Source organism: Oryzias latipes, chromosome 22 (genome assembly GCF_002234675.1).
Source record: "Oryzias latipes chromosome 22, ASM223467v1".
Taxonomy (NCBI): domain Eukaryota; kingdom Metazoa; phylum Chordata; class Actinopteri; order Beloniformes; family Adrianichthyidae; genus Oryzias; species Oryzias latipes.
This window is the reverse complement of record NC_019880.2, coordinates 26,012,006-26,030,916: the sequence shown is the minus strand read 5'-3', so window position 1 is coordinate 26,030,916 and position 18,911 is coordinate 26,012,006. Positions and strand designations below refer to the sequence as shown.

At 39.3% G+C, this 18,911-nt stretch overlaps 1 protein-coding gene across 1 annotated transcript in view; it reads left to right on the top strand.

Moving 5' to 3' along the window:
* The window catches only part of babam2 (BRISC and BRCA1 A complex member 2), a 100,487-nt gene that overhangs the window by 27,817 nt on the left and 53,759 nt on the right, over nt 1-18,911 (top strand). Inside the window, exons 5-6 of the mRNA XM_004082797.4 lie at nt 5,146-5,340; nt 7,127-7,201. Coding sequence (XP_004082845.1) covers nt 5,146-5,340; nt 7,127-7,201 — 270 coding nt within the window. The remainder of the gene's footprint in view (nt 1-5,145; nt 5,341-7,126; nt 7,202-18,911) is intronic.

The following is an 18,911-nucleotide window of genomic DNA, read 5'->3' as shown; positions in this document are numbered from 1 at the left end:
CTCAAGAACTGAAGTACAGAGTGTCAATATCTGTTTCATAATGACTAAGGAAGTGCTTTAATTTGTTGTTTTCTTGGGTTTTATTGGAAGAGAAGTTCTTTCAAAATGATCCGATTGTTTTCAATCAGTGATAGAAAGCCAAAACTGATATTTCCAAGGATTGGATTCATTTGACGGGCTGACTTCTCTCTTTTTGCTCTGATTTTAAATCAAACCTGAACAAAAGCATTCCTAAAACAACCGTTTTTACCTTTAAGCTACTGTTAACTCTGTGAAGCCATCTGGTTTAGTTTCCAGGAACCTGTGCTTCATTGAACCTTTTACTCCTTTTGTCTGAACCCTTTAACATTGTAGATGCTGCTGGAGACACTTTGATAAAACACGCTCTTTGACCTGCCGGGACTATTTGACCGTTTACAGGATCAACATGAGTCAACTCATTCTGACACAAAGAAATGCTTCTTTTCAATATGCAACACATTGCTAACGTAAAGTGTTACATAATGGTGCAAAGCCACTTCCGAGACCGAATCAGATGAATTATGTTAATCAAAAGGGTCAAATAGCGTGTCTTATTTAGGTGTTGCCTGCAACATCTCTGGTGTTAAAGGGTTAACTCCCCTTTTCCCCTTTTTTATGTCTAATTATTATAAAAAAAGAAATGTTTTTTCCTTTCAAGGTAATGCTAAATGAAGTGGAGTCCTGGGTTAAATAGTACATTGTGAATTGGCATGAAGGGGTTCATTTAGTTTATTTATAAAATGCTTGCTTGTTGCTTCTCTGGATCCCCTGCTTTCCACTCCCTTGTGCTCACTTAACTGCATTAAAGAGCCTCTATCCTCCAAAATCAACCTTTTTTTTAACTGTTAAGTTTATTATAAGTTTTGTTGCCCACAAAAAACAACCCCAAAGGCGTATTTTCATCCAATCCCGTATTTCTGTGCATTCCTCTTAAACCCTGCGCTCTGAGCACCAGCCCCTTCCTGTCCACAAAAACGAGCGGGTTCTCACATTGTGACGTCACAAAGTGAGGACCCGCCCCTTTCAGGAAGAGTCTATGCCCCAGCCCCGCCCCCAGGCTAACACACACACACACTTTCTTTAATCAGCTAAAACACTGTCATGGGCGAAAACGCAGACACGCTGCCGACGGTTGGCGTCATGAAAGGGGCGGCACCCACAAGAAGCGAAAGGCCGGCCTCAGAGATGGAGCTCCGGGTAGGGAAAGGGCTGCAAAAATAACTTATACTTCATAAAACGTTATCATATATTTGGAAATAGTTTACTCTAAAAGCCTTAAGGAAAGCATGTTATCGGCCCTTCTGTTCTGTTGAAGCTTTGTACCATTTGGCGAGGTAATAACAATGATTTAAACTAATACCGCATTGATTCTACCTCTCTCTAACATCACTCTTTGGTCGGCGAAAATCGTTTCACAACAGGAATTTCAGAATAGCTTTTTAAATCAAATGTATGATCTGTTCTAGCAGTTAGCTCTAAACCCAAAAATCTTTTGAAATTGACCAGAAATCAGATCCTTCACCTGGGAGCCACCCCACACATCTCAGCTCTTTTGCCATTGGCCACCTAATATTTTCACTTGAGGAGCTGAGTTTAACTGCTCACCTCCAGAATGCCTCGGCTGTAATTAGCGAAGCTGTGTTTATCCGGCGCTGCTGCTCTCACGCCCACGGGTCTTGTTCCTCCACATTTCTGAACAACCGTGTCTCGCTCTGAGGGTGTGTGATCTGAACGCATTTGAATATTGTTAGCAAAGATATGGTCTCTGCTCTCTACCATCTCACATGTTTTGAACGGCTGCTTTCCTTTTTCCCAGTCAGTCTCTGCAAACAGTCAGAGTTTATGTCTCCTCTCCATTCGGCCTTGGCCTACTTGCCTTTTCTTTGCAGAGTTTCCCCCCACCCCCGGTGAATCCTCTATCGTCTGCTCTCGTCCCCTCAGTGTGATATCCTTTGTCACAGTCCTGACACGGCACTTCCTCGGCCTCGCCGCGGTTTCAGTGGGCTCATGTCCCGCAGCAGTGACTGCCACTTTTGGACAATGCCCGTCTTTGTTTGCATCTCCTGCTCATTTCGGGAATCCCAGCATTGCTGGTAACCACTGGTGGATGAAGTCATTGTCTCATTTTAACTTGTTCTTGCTACTCAATCCCCCTCCCCCCTCCCCACTGTACCTCTACCATCCACCAACCCGCCCTGCTCCACTCCAAAACAATGAGAGCCTTTTCCTTAAGACTGATCCGGGCTTCATGACCGCTGTGGTGGCAATCTGGTGCATAGCAAAAGGATGATAAATGGTATCAATACTGGCACTTGTTTAAGTTATTTGATTGGTGCAATTAAAACTGTTCTTTTCTCACCGTTTACCTTCAGCCACTTGGCACTTTAATGCCACAGAAAACAATGCTCATCTTAGTTTTGGAGTTGCATCATCAGGAAACAGGATTTTTGTGTTCTGGCAGATGAAGACAGCCGGCACTATTTCACTTTCAGAATGAGTTTGGACAGGACTCTCTGGCAGTGTGAGGACTGAGGGCTGGGCAGGGAAATAGATCAGACCTGTCTGCTGAAACAAGATAACACTTGTTGTTTTTTTCATTCCTGAACCTGAAGGTTTTACTTCTATTTAGAGTTTTCTAAATTAGACAGTCAGAGCGTAGTTTCTGTCCACATTCTACTGGTGTCCTATTGACACTCACTGTAATTTCTGCACCACTAAAAAGCCTTACATTTTAGTAAAAATGACACTTTCTTATGTATGGATTAGTTCTGGTTTTACTGATGTATTGATATTGTGAGTTATTGTGAGTAGGGGTATGACAATAACCACGTCACCGCAATACTGCATTAATGAGATGACCACCACGGTGATGACTTATCACCGCACATTTTTTTTTGTTTATCCGAAAGTTACAGGACTGCATATGGTGTGTGATTTGAACTAAAAACTCATCATTTTTTTGCTAATAATTGTGTATTCTCGTGCAGCTAATTCCCGCTTGGGAAGCCTTGCCTACGGTGGCGGAGCGCGACGCCATCTTGGTGAGGTCGTCGGCGCCCACATGACAATGCTTTCTATAGCCTTTGGTGGCATCTAAGTAGCTTTTATTATATTTTTTATATATTATACACACACATTATTTGTTGTTGTTAAATAAGAGAAACAGTCAACATTAAAGGCTCAAACTTGAATGAAACATGCATTGTTGCAGGACTTCTTACAAATTAAAAAATGATTACAAAGAATTTTTAAAAATAATTTCTAAACATTTAGTAGCTTTAGACCTCTTTGACATGTAATTTAAATTATTGAGAAAAGCTCAACAATAAGTCATTAATAAGTCAATAATTATAATAATAATAAATCAATAGTAAGCCAATAATAATAATAAATAATAATAATAAATCAATAATAAGTCGAAGTCTCGTACATAATGTACGGCTCACAGGAAACAATGCATTAGTGTCCACCATAAGACTGTGAGATTGTGGGTTCAATCCACAGTTGGGTCATTTTCTAAAGACTCCAACAGGGGACTGGACTGACTCGCTGCTCTCTGCTCAAGAAGGGCTTGGTTTGGGGGGTAAAACCACCAAATGGTTCCCAAGCGCTGCGACAACTGCAGCTCACTGCTCCCCCAGGGATGGAGTCAAATGAGGAGAACAGATTTCACACAACCACACTGGGACTAGTGGAATTTTATTTACCATAACAGTCTTACTTCCTTTTGTAGCAGTTGGCCAAATTCCAATCAAACAAACCTTGTTTCTTTGAAAGCTGGTACATCTCTGTGAGAGTTCTGCTTTTCATTCATCACATGTACTTGTAGTTTGGATCTGTGTGTTCTCCTGTCCCCACATGAAAGTGAAATGCTGTGTTCAATTACTAACACCCAAAAAAAAAAACACAACAATTTTTTTTCTAAATTCCTACATTGCACCACTGGAAAAAAGAACAATACAGTTGCTACATTAAACAAATGTTTTAATTACAATTTCTTTACAACCTGGCTCCTACTGCCATGTGTTGTTGAAGTAGAAGCAGCATTCAGTGAAACGGCAGCTCTTTTCCAGACACATTTCAATGGCTGTGTGGCATCAGAACATCCTTCAGCAAAAGCCTTTTTTCTCCAGATCTTCTAATGGAAATGACTGCTTGTCAGAATCCTGCTTTTACATTTTTTCTCTTCAGTGAACAACTTTTCCCCATTACAATGTCACTTCCAAACTCTGCTAATAGCACTATTGTGTGCTTATTATAGCTGCATGCTTTCTAGCATATTACAGTATTGTGCGAGTTTTCAAAGGGTCTATAAAAACCTTTTTTCAGAACAAATTCCAGCTACATGACTGGACTTTACAAGGAAGAAATTGCTTAAAACAGAGGAAACAAATACATATTTTTCGTGTGTTTTATATTCGTGGGGCCTTAAAAACTGATGCAAAAACTGACTGTACGTTTGATTTATACTCGCAGTTCATTTGTTTGTTTGGTTTTTAGGGTTCATGTCTTCAGTGCCTTCAGCTCATTTGACTGTCATGAAAGCTGGTAACAAAATGGAAAAGCTAGATCCTTTTACATCCTGTGATATTATCACTCGCATGTGTGGGACGGGACTCTGTGTACTTGATTTGATGCCTCTTTAATAGGAAAGTAGTCCACTCCTCATGTTTTTTGCAACAATATCTCTATTGACTGTAAACGAGAACTGGACCGAGTGAGTGTGACATCACCATTAGATAATGGTTAACTTCTGTCTCAAGTTAGTTCAGGTGCCTTTTTTTTTTTTGCAATACTGACATCACCATGTTGGAGCCAGACGTTCTCGGTAAACAGTGGTTCGAGTTGGTCTGAGTCATCGTTTCTATGGCGACCACTCTCGCCAGCTTGTGGGAAGGCCATACCTCTAACAGGAAGGAAGGTGGACGACACGAACTCTGTCAATCAAACTTTTTAAACCTTCAACGTTAGACCACCTACTTTTATCTCGGTCCACTTCTTATCTACAGTCAATGTTGATCGCCAAGGTGTACCTTATGACCTCTGTTAACTTGAACCAATTTCATAATTTTACTGGCTTGCTTTAGGGTAATGTGTACTCTTCTTCTGTGCTTCCTATGGCAGCACTTGGTACAGTGGGATGCTGGGAACCCAGAGAGTTTACTCCAACTGGTGAAGGAGCTCATCCAGCAGTACCACCTCTACCAGTGCCAGCGTCTGCGGGAGAGCTCCAGGTTGCTTTTCGAGTACGACAGCCTGCTAGAAGATCCAAGCTACAGCCGCAACATGGAAATCTACGCTGGGCTCAAGAACAGCTGGGTAACAACATCACTACTTCTGATGTCTGAGATTAAACCTGTGTTATTTACCTGTAAAGCAGGTAGCAGTGGGATGACAGGAAATGAACCTTTATTCACTCTTGCTGGAAAAAAGGAAAAGCAGGAGTATAAAGATTATATTTGCCAGAATATGTTTTACTTCCAAATAGTTAAAAGTCTCTTTAAGTTGATTTATCCATTGTGACCTCTAGACTTGTCTAAAAAAAGTCTTATAACCTGATTATTTTTTATAGAAAGACTGAAGTTGACCACAAAAATATAATCCTTTAATCTAATTGTATTACTTTCTGAACAATAAATAAAATATTTAAATGACAAAACAAGATTTTGTTTTGCTTTATTACAATTTTGTCAGTTGCTATTTTAAAAAACAGATGTACCTGAAAATCTGGCCACAATGCAAACATTCGAGCCAATTTAGTGAACCTATGAAGGGAGGAAACATTGTTTTGGTTGCTTAAAGTTTGAATCATAAGCAAATACTTTTGTGTTGTTTGCAGTTTTCCAATTAACAAAAGCTGCTCCCGTATGGAGTCATGCAATTGGTTTTGGTTTACCATTTTTTTTTTTGCTTTGGTTTTTACTTAAATGTGTCACCACAGCTGCTTTTTAAAACATGTTTAAAAGCACCAAAGCTCTCATACTTCTATTCTTTGTTTTATAATGTTGTAAGAAAAGAACATTTCTTTCAAATTGTTTTTTTAGATTAAATCCGCTGGTATTACGTTAAATGCATGAACAGCTAAATAGTTACGGTGGTTGAAAGCTCTGGGGTTAAAGGGAATTGTAAGGGTTTGCTGTAGGATTGTGTGGGGTTTTCAATGTTAAGAATAAATACAAAATTGTTATTCTTTTAATATTTTTCTACTGTTATATATGCATAAACTATATGCATAAAGTCGGATGGATATACAGTGGAGTAAGAAAAGTATTTAGTCAGCCCCCAGTTGTACAAGTTCTCCCACTAAAAAAGATGAGAGTTCTGTAATTTTAATTATAGGTATACTTCAACTATGAGAGAAGAAATGAGAAAAAACGTCCAGAAAATCCCATAATAATAAGTATTTGGTCAATAAGAAAAGTTCAACTCAATATTTTGTTATATAGCCTTTGTTGGCAATGACAGCAGTCAAACGCTTCCTGTAAGTTTTCACAAGGTTTTCAAACTGTTGCTGGTATTTTGGCCCATTCCTCCATGCAGATCTCCTCTAGAGCAGTGATGTTTTGGGGCTGTCGCTTGGCAACACAGACTTTCGACTCCTTCCAAAGCTTTTCTATGGGGTTGAGATCTGGAACCTTGAAATGCTTCTTACGAAAACACTCCTTCATTACCCATGCAGTGTGTTTAGGATGGTTGTCACAGTTTTTTACTCATAATCTGACAATACCCCATTCATTCCATCCTTTACACGTTAAGTCGTGCTGCTCCCTTTGCTGAAAAACAGCCGCAAAGCATGATGTTTCCACCCCCATGCTTTACAGTAGGTTTGGTGTTCTTTGGGTGCAGCTCAGCATTCTTTCTCTCAGAAATACGATGAGTTCTTACTATTTTCTCATTTTGTCTCTGATAGTTCAGGTAAACCTAAGATGAAAATTACAGGCCTCTCTCATCTTTGTAAGTGGGAGAACTTGCACAGTTGGTGGCTGACTAAATACTTTTAGCCCCACTGTGAATGATGCTCTAAAACAATGTCTGATTAAATCTTGAACTGAAAATGAGAACTTCTCTGAATGGTTTTTTTCTTTTGCTGTTTTCTTTCTTTCAGACTGGAGAGTTTTCGGCCCGTTTTCTCCTGAAACTGCCCGTGGACTTCAGCAACATCCCTGTTTATCTCCTTAAGGTACCTGACAACCTTTGGCAAATACAACAGGCATCCTCACATTCTTTACACTTAAAAATATATTCATCACATTCATGTTGTTTGTCTACATGTATGTGAGCCTTAAATGATTGAATCTGCAGCAGGGGAGTGGGGTTCTTTGAATGAACTCTTCTGCAGCTGTGTGTTTGTGCGTGCGTACAGACTCCCATCTTGGGGGGCTGTGAGTTGACTAATCAACACGCCGTCACTGTCGATCTGCTCTGAGCCGTGTGGTGTCTGCAGGCAGCTCGGTCTGAGTCTGCGCACTCGCAGGCAGCCTCACTCTTCTTCCTATGCATTTCCTTCTCTGCCTTGTACTGATAATTTATTTCTCCCTTTGCTCCTTCACCCCCTACCCTGAGTAGCCGGCACACTTCAGGCCTCTTTCTGTCTAAGGAGAACTGATGCTAAACATAAGGGATGCAGCTGCCATTGTCAGTCTTGATGTCCTTATCCATCAGACCTGCGGCCCTCAGACTCGTCTCTTTTTGAAGGCTGTGATAGACCTCATCAAATCACTCAAACTCCACAGCTACACATCAGCACATGCTGGGCTTTTTGTCTCCAGCTTTTCCCATTTGGGTTGGGGCTTTAAATGGCCTGTCACTGGTAGAAAACACAGCACACAATGACTGACCTTTTTTGTGTTGACAATAGCTGCACAAACCAGTAATATCATATTTACAAACCAGTTTGAAATACTCCACAGATCTTTTAGAATGATGCATGTGGCAGTTAAGGTACAAACCGAGGCAGTGCTTCAAAACTGTATTGACTTGCAGAGTGGAAAGTAATGAACATCATCAGCCCACACCGTGTCCACCTACGCATCACAGCGAACAGGACCGTGGAGCATATAGGATGGACTGGACTGTGTGCCAAGACAAATGACCTGAATTTTCATTTTGATGCATGTCATGCAGTTGCCTCTGTCAGTGTGCGTTCATGCTCACGTGAATTGTTTGCATGCATTTTACATTTCTGCTTTAACAGTGATTCCATGCTGTGGAGCTGCTGAAGTGCATTTAGAATGACCAGTTGCATTTTTTACCATTTAATATTAATAAAAGAAGGTCAGTTTGATTTTTGTATTTTTGTATCAACCCATTCATATACCATGGAATTCATTGTACTTTATACATCCTAGCACTGGCTAGTTGTTTTGTGGTAGGATCTGTTCAAAAACACGTGGTACTTTGTACTTTATACATCATAGTCCTGCCTTTAAAACATATTCTGCAGACCATAATATAAGGCTCTCAATTTATTTAACCCTTTAGCAGCAGAGGTGTTGCGAGGGGCACCACAATAACACATGCTCTTTGAAATATCACAACTCCTCCACTGTTTAGGCCACATGTGTCAAACTCAGGCCTGCAGGCCAAATTTGACCCGCAGTGTAATTATAATTGGCCCGCAAGATCATATCAAATGTGCATCAGAGCTGGCCCGCGGTATATACTGTACCGCTAATACTACCAATCCCACAATGCTTTGCTAGTATGTGGGTGCTCAGTCGAAACCGGTAATCGCTCCTTTTTTATGTGGCCAGTCATTGACAGCCATGCTCCAGTCACATCAGACAAATTAATTTCACCCTCCACAAAAACAGCCAAACCAAAGATGGACAACAGGATCTTTCAAGACAGGTTCTGCTAAAATACGAGGTTTTCCTCAGGTCAGAGCCTGACCCCAGACATTGATGGACTTGCATCTAAGAAAAGATACCAGGTCTTTAGATGCCTAGACCAAAGTGCAGAGTAAATCAGAGTGTAACAAACTGAGCTTGAATATTTCTATTTTTTATGCACCTTTTCCACTGCAAGGCCTGGTCTGTTAATAGTTAAAATGTTGGATTTTTATTGAATGACATTATTTTTGGTTCTTTTGTTGTTGGCTTTGAAAAAGATTTACTTTAAAAAGGAACTTGAAAGGATACGGAGAGAGACATATTTTATTTTTTTAAATAAGAAGATAATACCAATTTATTTCAAATTTAATTTCTCATGTGTTTGTAATATCAGCCTTTAATTGATCCAGATTCTGTGTTTAAGCAAAACTAAAGTTTGTTTCCATATCAAAAGGTTAAACGTTACATATCAGTTAAATATTTCGTTTGGCCAGTGACGTAATTTCACTGCTTGATTTAGGCCCACTGTGAATTTGAGTTTGACACCCCTGGTTTAGGGGATCAACATAAATCAACTAAATCTGGGGCACAGATGAGCAGCTTTTCATATTGGCTTTGCACCAACATGCAACACATTACTAATGTACACTGACCACTATATTAGGCACACCTTGCTAGTACTGGAAACATTCCTCAGAGAGTTTGGTCCATAGTGACGTGACAGCATCACAGTTGCTGCAGGTTTGTCGGCTGTACATCTATCATGCCGATCTCCTGTTCTACCACATCCCAAAGGTGATCTATTGGGTCTAGATCTGGTGACTGTGGAGGTCGTATGAGTCCAGTGAACTCATTGTCATGTTCAAGAAACCAGTCTGAGATGATTCCAGCTTTATGACCGTTATCGTGTTAGAAGTAGCCATCCCTTTATGACACATTAGTCAGAAAGGGATGGACGTGGTCAGCAACAACACTAAGGTAGACTGTGGCATTGTAACTATGATCAATTGGTACTAAGGGGCCCAAAGTGTGCCAAAAAAGGATCCCCCAACCATTAAACCACCACCAGCCTGAACCATTGATACAAGGCAGGATGGATCAATGCTTTCATGTTGCTGACTCCAAATTCTGACCTGACCATTAGAATGTTGCAGCAAATAAATGAGATACCTTCTGCAGAACTCGGTTGGAACCAGTGGTTCCTTCAGTTTCTGTTGCCTTTCTATCAGCTGAAACCAGTCTGGCCATTCTCCTCTGACCTCTGACATTAACAAGGCATTTCTGCCCACAGAACTGCTGCTCACTGGATATTTTCTCTTTTTCTGACGATTCTGTGTAAACCCTTGAGATGGCTGTGGATGATCAGCAGTTCTGAAATACTCAGACAAGCCTGTCTGGCACCAATGACCATGCCACGTTCAAAGTCACTTCAATCCCCTTTCTTCCTCATTCTGATGCTCGGTTTGAACTGCAGATGATAGTCTTGACCATGGGATAAAGCAAGAGAAATAAGTAAAAATGCAACTACAGTCAGAAATGTTTTCCCTGAAAGGTCATGTCTTTGTTTCTCCTTTTTTAAAAGAATGTTTTATTACATTATAAAAGTCTGTTGGCCCTGATGATTAATGTTAACTAGTCACCTACACACTGAAAATAAAATTGAAAAATAATTATAATTGCAGAGTAGTGACAAAGAAAGCGTACTCAGATAAAAAGTTCTGCTTTAAATAAGATATTGTCATTTAGCCACCACATTCCTTTTGTACATTCTTTAACAGTATATATTTTTCCTATTTAAAAAGCATCTCACCTCATTCTAGTTGAATAGATTTCTCTGTATTTTAACCCGAATAATGTTAGAAAAAAATAGCTGACATTCCTTTGCCGTTAGTTTAATGATACTCCTTTACATAACATTCATTTGATTATTTTGATTATTTTTATTTTTAAAATGCTAATTTTTTTTTATAGTCAAATAATTATTTGTCCATGCTGATGCTCACACTGAATGGTGAAGATCTACAATCCTTCCTGAAATCAAACAGAGAAACATAGAGTACTAAAGAATATTTTAACTAAAGGCTTCCAGCCTATATATCATTACATTTCATTTTGCCTTTATTTTTATGTCTGCATCCTGTGGGGCCTCAGTGCATACTGAAGGACCTGGTTCAGTAAATCCAACAGAAGATCATCTGCAAAAAGCAGGCACAAAATTCTACCCAAAGGAAATTCTTGCACGAAGAAATTGTGTCCATAAAAATAATGCGCAGAACAGGACAAATGGCATCCCTGCTTGTGTCCAACGTGTACTGAGGGAGGCTGACTTACTGCCAGCAATTTGAACCAGGCTGCTGGGCTGGTTGTACAAATATGGATGGCCTGTAAAAGGGAGTACAAGACCCCATATTACTAGAGTAGCTTCCAAAGTATACTGCAAGGGGCAATAGTTAACCCATTCTTGAAATTCACTAAGTACATGTGGATTGGATGGGGAACCTCCCACGCTCAAATACTCTGAACAGGGTGTAAAGTTGATCTGCTTCACATTTGGGATGAAAACCACATTGTTCCTCCTCAGTCAGAGGTTCTCCTATCGACCGTTGATTGTCAAGTATACTTTCCCGGGGATGCAAAGGGGTGAGTATTTTTTCCCCGATCCCTGCCTTTCAGGTATCACTCTCATTGCCGTGGGAATAGAAGTATTTCAGTTGGAGCTCTTTCTAATAAGTAGGCCAGGTACTCTGTACTGCTGTCAGCCCGTAAGCCAAATTCACTATAGGATACTTGTTTCTGACACGGGGAGACAAGGACACAAGCCTTTCAACCTCAGTACATGGCAGTTGAGCCTGGGGGTACTATAATAATAATGGATTGGATTTATCTGCGCTTTTCCAGACGCTTGAAGCAGTTACAATGTGTATCCATTATTTATTCACTCTTCATTCAAACTTGGTGATTGTAATCTACTTATTTAGCCACAGCTGTCCTGGGGCAGACTGACAGAGGCATGGCTGCTAGTACGCGCCTGCGGCCCCTCTAACCATCGCCGGGACATTCATACGCATTCACACACTCCTTGACACAAGTGTCTTACCCAAAGACACAACAACAGTTAACTTGGGGGGGAGTGAGGATCGAACTGCCAGCCCTTCAATCATTGGCCAACCTGCTCAACTGCCTGAGCTACTGCCGCCCCCAGCAAAGGGGTTTCAGGACCCAAACTGTACATGTTGGCAAGCACAGCTTTATCTAGTTAGTACCTATCAGTCTGCCACACAGGCTCAGGCTCTTTCCATCTTAGTGAGGTGAAATTCTACGGCCCTAATAGTTAAAGCCCATTTCTGTGTATCAGGCTTATCAAGACACCTGCCCTTCCTGGTCACCAAATCACACAGTACAGGCCTCTGTTTCTGCATGACGTAGGCCTACGTGAAGGCACTGCCTCATGGTGTGTTTGGGCTGAGCCTGGCCAGGTGCAGTGGAAAGAGGCTCGCCCAACAGGTACTTGCATTGGTTTGACTCTAGGGTGGGGCCTTGGTGACATCAATCCAGTCAATGTTGCTGACCAATATTTTTATTGTTTCCATAGGGGGCATTGGAAGAGCTCTTAGTCTTATAGATTCAATTTACTTACGTTTTTAACCTCCAAGAACCTATTGACACCATAGGAAATTCTCTGTTTAAATGTTCCTTCTTGTTTAATTTCACTCTACAAAGTGGCTGTCCTAATGACTGAATTTATTGTAATTAACTTCTGTTGCAAGTCTAAATAATGAGTTGCGCTTTTGGATAGTTAAAATGCAAAGATCCTGATTTCCCTGGGGTTCCAGCTCCTACCATTATGGATCATAACATAAGTGTTATGGTTTTTGTTGTTGTTGTCAAATCTAAAATCACTCATCCGCATAAATAAGTTATGACATGACCATATCCTCTAATTGTTTGCATGTCCCTACAGGTGTTTTTCACAATTTGTCTTTTGCGATAAGCTATAATTTTTGCAGGTTGGCGGATCTTCCTGCCTTTATTTCTAAGCTTTGCTCCCTGTAGATTTTTAATAAAGTTCAAATCAAGACTCTGGCCAGGCCAATGTTGATATGATTTTCTACTAACCATTCTTCACCGCTTTTAATGTGTGTTTTTAGTCTTTGTCATGTCATGTAGAGCCTAGATTCATAAAGATGGCCTCGGTGGTGTTTTTTCCATGAACACTTACAGTTTGAAAAGGCTATAAATATTTCTGGACATGTCACCTTTTGTTTAAATTGAAATAGAAGCTGAGTTATATTCCTGTGAATCCTTCAATAATGTTTTTGGAGATGCCTGTGTCAGTTGTGGAGGAAAAAACCTTGCTGGTTGAATGAAAGTAACTTTAGGTTAACATATGTCTGGGGTATGAATAATTTGGTGCTTGATAGCATTTAAAATCTGTGTTTCCCTCTCATTTTTCCAGACTATTTGGCTTTCTTAGCCATCTAAAACCAGATTGATGCCATAATCAACATGCTTAACTGGTGATCTTTCCTGTCTTTAAGTTCTCTGTTGTGTGCATCATGTTTGTCTGGTCAATGCCACATGGAGAGGAGTACAATCTTTACAAAGTCAAGAAGGCAGTTCTATTCAAGCAGAATATCAGCTGCTGTAGGTAGAAGTCAGACCGCTGACCTTGATTTGAATCAACCTTCCAATCAAATCCATGTATGTCCTTGCTTGAGGAGGGAAGGTTTGGCATTTAAGCGGAAATGTGTTCAGACATAGGCTAGTGTGCACTGCTAGTGAATGCCTAGATGTTGCTGGTGGGCACAGAGCTTTGGAGGACGTCTGTTACCTGAAGCAAAGCATCCGCGTGGTCTGAACTCACGACAGTGGACATGTTTACCTTCCTGCACGGACTATCCAGCCTGCGGGAGAAGGAAGAACTGCTTTTTTTAATTTATTTTTTTTATTTTAACAGAAAGGGAGGGGGGCACCTTGTCATAGTCAAAGTGAAAGAGTGGGAAGGATGCTTAGAGCAGAGATGAAGGGAAATTAAAAGCATACAGATGGATGTTGGCAGTTTTCTTCCCCTTTAAAGGCCAAGTAGACCTCTTGGGCACCGTTTTAGTGTCTCATTCTTTGATCTTACCTTGACCTCTTGCCTGTCACTTATTTAATTCTTTCATCTTCTGTCTTTTACCTCTTATTCAAGAAAGAGGTTTTTGCATACTGCCTATATTTTGTGAAACCTACATTTTAGAAGCTTTATTATTTTCACTTTAGTCACAGGTTTAACTAAAAATATTGTTTTTTTTCACTCTTTTGCTCCATTTTTGATTCCAGAGTAACTGCAGGATAAATACAGCCACATTATCTCCAAATGTTTATAGCAGGGGTCGGCAACCTGGGGCACGCGTCGCAAAGTTGGCAGGGGGAGGGAACGACAGTCGTACTCGGGGGTGTGACAGCAATAAGTACTTGATCTGTTGTGTATAAAACAAACAAAAAAGTCAGGTTTGAGTGACAATTCTCTTCTCACAATGAGCCTTTTCCCCCCAAAGGCGTCATGTGGGAAGGGTCCATTCACACAGAGCTCTTACTGTGACCCTGTCCTCCTATGTAAACACTTCCACTTTTCCACATCAGCCTTCAAGAACGGGTGATTTGAATTAATGCGCCCCAAAGAAAAATTAGCAGCTTCTTTGGCTTAATTTCACCGATGGCCACGGTGAAATGAAAATCCTGTAATAATGACCTGAAACTGTTGCCGGTGAGATGGCAGGTGGGGTGACATCAGCAACTGTGGATGGAACTTGAGTGCATGCATGACTGGGAAAAGTGTGATCCACGAGGTGCTGCATACATTTATGACTGTACAGCTCTTTATTTTGGTCATGTTTTTGGCGGGGCAGACTGTTATAAGTAGAAGTAGTTAGTCTCATAATGTAACAATAGATGAATAAGCCAAAAGCATACACGTATTTCTTTTCAATATTAATGGTTATTAGACATTTTTCTGTTTTTTTTTTCTGACGTATCCAATCTTATTGCTGTAGGTATGACATACCACAAATGCACAAGGATCAATTCTGGGCCCGCTGCTATTCAATATTTACATAAATGATATATTCAATGTTTCAAAGCTTATGAAACTCATATTATTTGCTGAAGACACAAATATATTCTATTTTACAGATAATCATATGGAACTTATCAATGTGGTAAACACAGAGTTAAAATAAAATTATGGATGGATTACAACAAATTATCTTTGAACCTAGATAAAACCAAAGTGATGTTTTTTGGTAACTACAACATAGAGCTCTCAATTGAAATAAATAATATCTTAATTCAAAGTGTTACAGAAATCAAATTCTTAGGGGTTTTTATCGATGAAAAACTAAGTTGGAAGCCACACATCAGACACATACAAACTAAAGTCTCAAAAAGTATTTCAATCGTAAATAAATCTAAACATATATTAGGATACAACAGTAGATATTTATTGTACTGTTCTTTAATATTACCATATTTCACCTACTGTATAGAAATTTGGGGGGAAAAGAGCTCACTACATCCTCTCTTTCCACTTCAAAAACGAGCCGTCAGAATTGTACATAAAGCCGGATATCTTGATCATACAAAATATTTATTTTATCAATCCAGACTTTTAAAACTGCATGACCTTGTTGATTTTTACACTGCGCAACTTTTGTACAGAGCCAGTTGGAAATCGTTACCATTCAAAATCCAAAAACAGTTGTTAGAAAATGAAGGAGGCTACAGACTGAGGGGATGTAGGAACTTCAAGATCAAACTGATGAGAACCACAAAGAAAAGTTTCTGTGTGTCGGTGTGTGGCACTAAACTTTGGAACAGGTTCAGTAATGAGCTCAAACAATGTTCAAATATTCTAGAAAATGGATAAAGAAACTCTGATTTTAGGATATGAAGATAAGAGGATTTAAGGATCAACAGGTGTTTGAATAATTCCAAATCCATGTGTGAACTTGACTGTGGTAAAATAATCAAAGCTCTTTTAATTACAACCGACTGAGTGTTACATTGTAATGTGCATTAATGATTACACTCAAAAAAAGGAAATTACCAGCCAATTAAGTTAACAAAAAAGTAACTTGTCATTTCAACCAGAAAATTTTATGTTTGTAAATCTTACGTGAATGAATCATGTCGATTGTACATAAAAATAATCCATTTAAAAGTTACTTATTTCAATCATGTTGATCCAACATGATACCATTAAATTGGATGCATTAATAATCGCAAGGAATTGTGGGATACCATTTTCTTTGTCTATCTGGGCAGATTGGGGTCTAAGTGTGAGTTTTTGTCCATGGGTTTTATTGTCTAGCTGTTTTACTCTGTTTTAACTAGTGATTTAAACTGTTATGTTTATTTTTTTTTGCACCATGAGTTAAAGTTTGGTAGAGGATGAAGACCAACTCCCTTGTGCGGTAAACTGTCAATGTTCCAATACTTAACACAGAGTTCGCAGTAATTGAGCTCCTGTCTTGTGATGTGGGACTTTGCTGGGTAATTCATGTCTTTGATGTGAAAATTAAAAGACCCATTGGTTGTAACTTTGGAACAACATATCAATTACAGATGAATAAATAAAATTATACAAATAAATAGAAATTCAAGTTAAATAAACTTAATTTACTTAGGTGTGACCAATTGAAGTGATTCAATTAAATTGGATCAACTTTTTTCTTTTTAGAGTGAGCAACAATATCAATTTAAAGTTGGGTGCAACTGCTCTATTTAAATTGAATCAACTTAAATTTATTAGTTTGAACCTAAATACATTAAGTTGACCCAACCTAAATAAATTAAGTAGGTAATTATGTAGGACCAACATGATTCATTTTTGTTCAAGTAACACAATCTAATCATGTGGAAATCCTTTCCATAATTTTTTTATGTTCATTCAAAGTGAACGTTTTTTGAGTGAAATGTTTAAATTACAATCAATAAGCTACTGATTTGGTTTACTTGATCTGCAATGTGTAGCAATAATTTCTGGTTTAATGTGATAATATGTTTTAATGATAATCAATTATTATTACACATAGGTTACTGTTACTGTTTACTGAAATCATGAATGAATGTTTACTGAAGATAATCAATCATTAATGGGCGCTGGATTTTGTAATGTGAAGAGAATCTATTAGATCAGAACCGGATTACAAAAACTGTAAAACTATCAAATGAATGAACTCAGTAGAGGTGGGATTATATAAGATCACTTCTTCCCACTCCTCATCAAGCAATAAATCAAGCTCTGCATGACTTTAATTAATGATCCCTGTATTTAATTACTGGTAAGCAAATGTGATTTAAGGGACTTTTTTGTTTTGTTTTATTTTCTGTCTTTTTAATCTACGCATTTCACTTTGATGAGTTTGATGAATATGTGTAAATGAATCAAAATCAATAAATGCTGAGGGTCCTTATGGTCAAAATATGAGGCCAAAAGAGTTACTCATTATTTCTTATTTGCAATGAACAATCCAGCAAAATCCCTATAAAATTTTCTGTTTAGATAAAAAAATAGTTAGCTCAGAGTTTTGCTTAATACTACTATTAAATGCTGTTTAACCCTTAAATTTTTGCAGTCTTTCTACTACATAACTCTTTACACAATTAACGTAATTCCAGCAGATTCTCAAGTCAATTAAAAATTGGGTTTTGCAACACTTTACAATTCTGAGGTGGTTACACAATCTGCGCAAATCAACCGATTCTGTCACGGAGAACAACAGCTTTGCAGCATCATGCAACACTATGCATTAGTAATTTATTGCATAATGGTGCAAAACTGATATGAAAAGACGATTTTGATTCACGTTGATCGAGTAAACAGTCAAAGAAGCATCTGTTATTTAGGTGATGCCGGCGACGTCTCCGGTGTTAAAGGGTAAAGAAGTTACCAGGATGTTAATGCAAAATTCACAATACAAGCTAGCTTAGTGCTAATTATACGGCTTAGTGCCAGTGCTCTTTACAGCATTCCAATAATTGCTAAAATACACTTCTGGTTTTACACTTAGGAGTAAGAGACTGGTTTAGTTGGAAACACAATCGCACCATAAATACAGACGCGTAGCAAACTGTTTTGGTGTTATAGAGCAGGTTGTTTCATGGACAGTGAGGCGCAGTAAAGGAACCTCATTGATAGAATGGAACCTCAGTGTTTTAGGGACTTTTGTCTTCTTCAAAATGGACTCAGAGAGATGGTGGCACTAAGTGGTAGGAAGTCTTTTTTTCTCCTTTATGTCTGTACAAGCTGTACATTTTTCAACAAAAGCGGTTGAGTAATTCTCTGTACTCAAATGTTGTTGTCTTTTTGGCTTTTTCCCGCTCGTGACCCCTCCCCCACCACACGCCTTTGCCTAACCTTTGTAGCTCCAGAGGCAGCCGCTGACAGAAGAGGGTTAGGGTGAAGCAGAGCCGTGAGCTGTCGCTGGGGTTTTCCTTTCACTTGCTGCACAATATGAATATGTGTGCCGTACTTTGTGCACGCACACACTCACACACAAAGATGCACAGGTGTGAATGCACATATAAAATGTTCCAACATATTTTGATTAAAAGAATAAAGCTTAATTGTATTTTTTCCCCTTGTAAATCCCTTTACAATCCCCCCCCATTTTATCCTCCTTGCACTGGCTCCCAATCAAGTGGCGTATTGATTTTAAAATTCTAGTTTTAACCTATAGAGCAGGGGTCGGGAACCTATGGCTCGCGAGCCATATATGGCTCTTTTGATGGTCACATGTGGCTCGCAGACAAATCTTTAATTATACTAATTTTTTCATTAGACCAGTCCTTCTCGGGCGCGATGCGATGCCAGAGGCGCGCAGTAGTAGCGGTGCTTAGAGAGAGAAATCTGCGCCAGCGCTATCAGTTACTATTATCTATTATTACACAGAGTTTGTACCAGCTGAAAACCTGTGAATTGACGTGCCTAAAACTGCGCGCTCCAGTCTCTGAGAAAGAGCGCGCAGATGCGGGGACGGGGTGTGTGAGGGAGAAAGCAGAGGGTGGGGGTGAGGT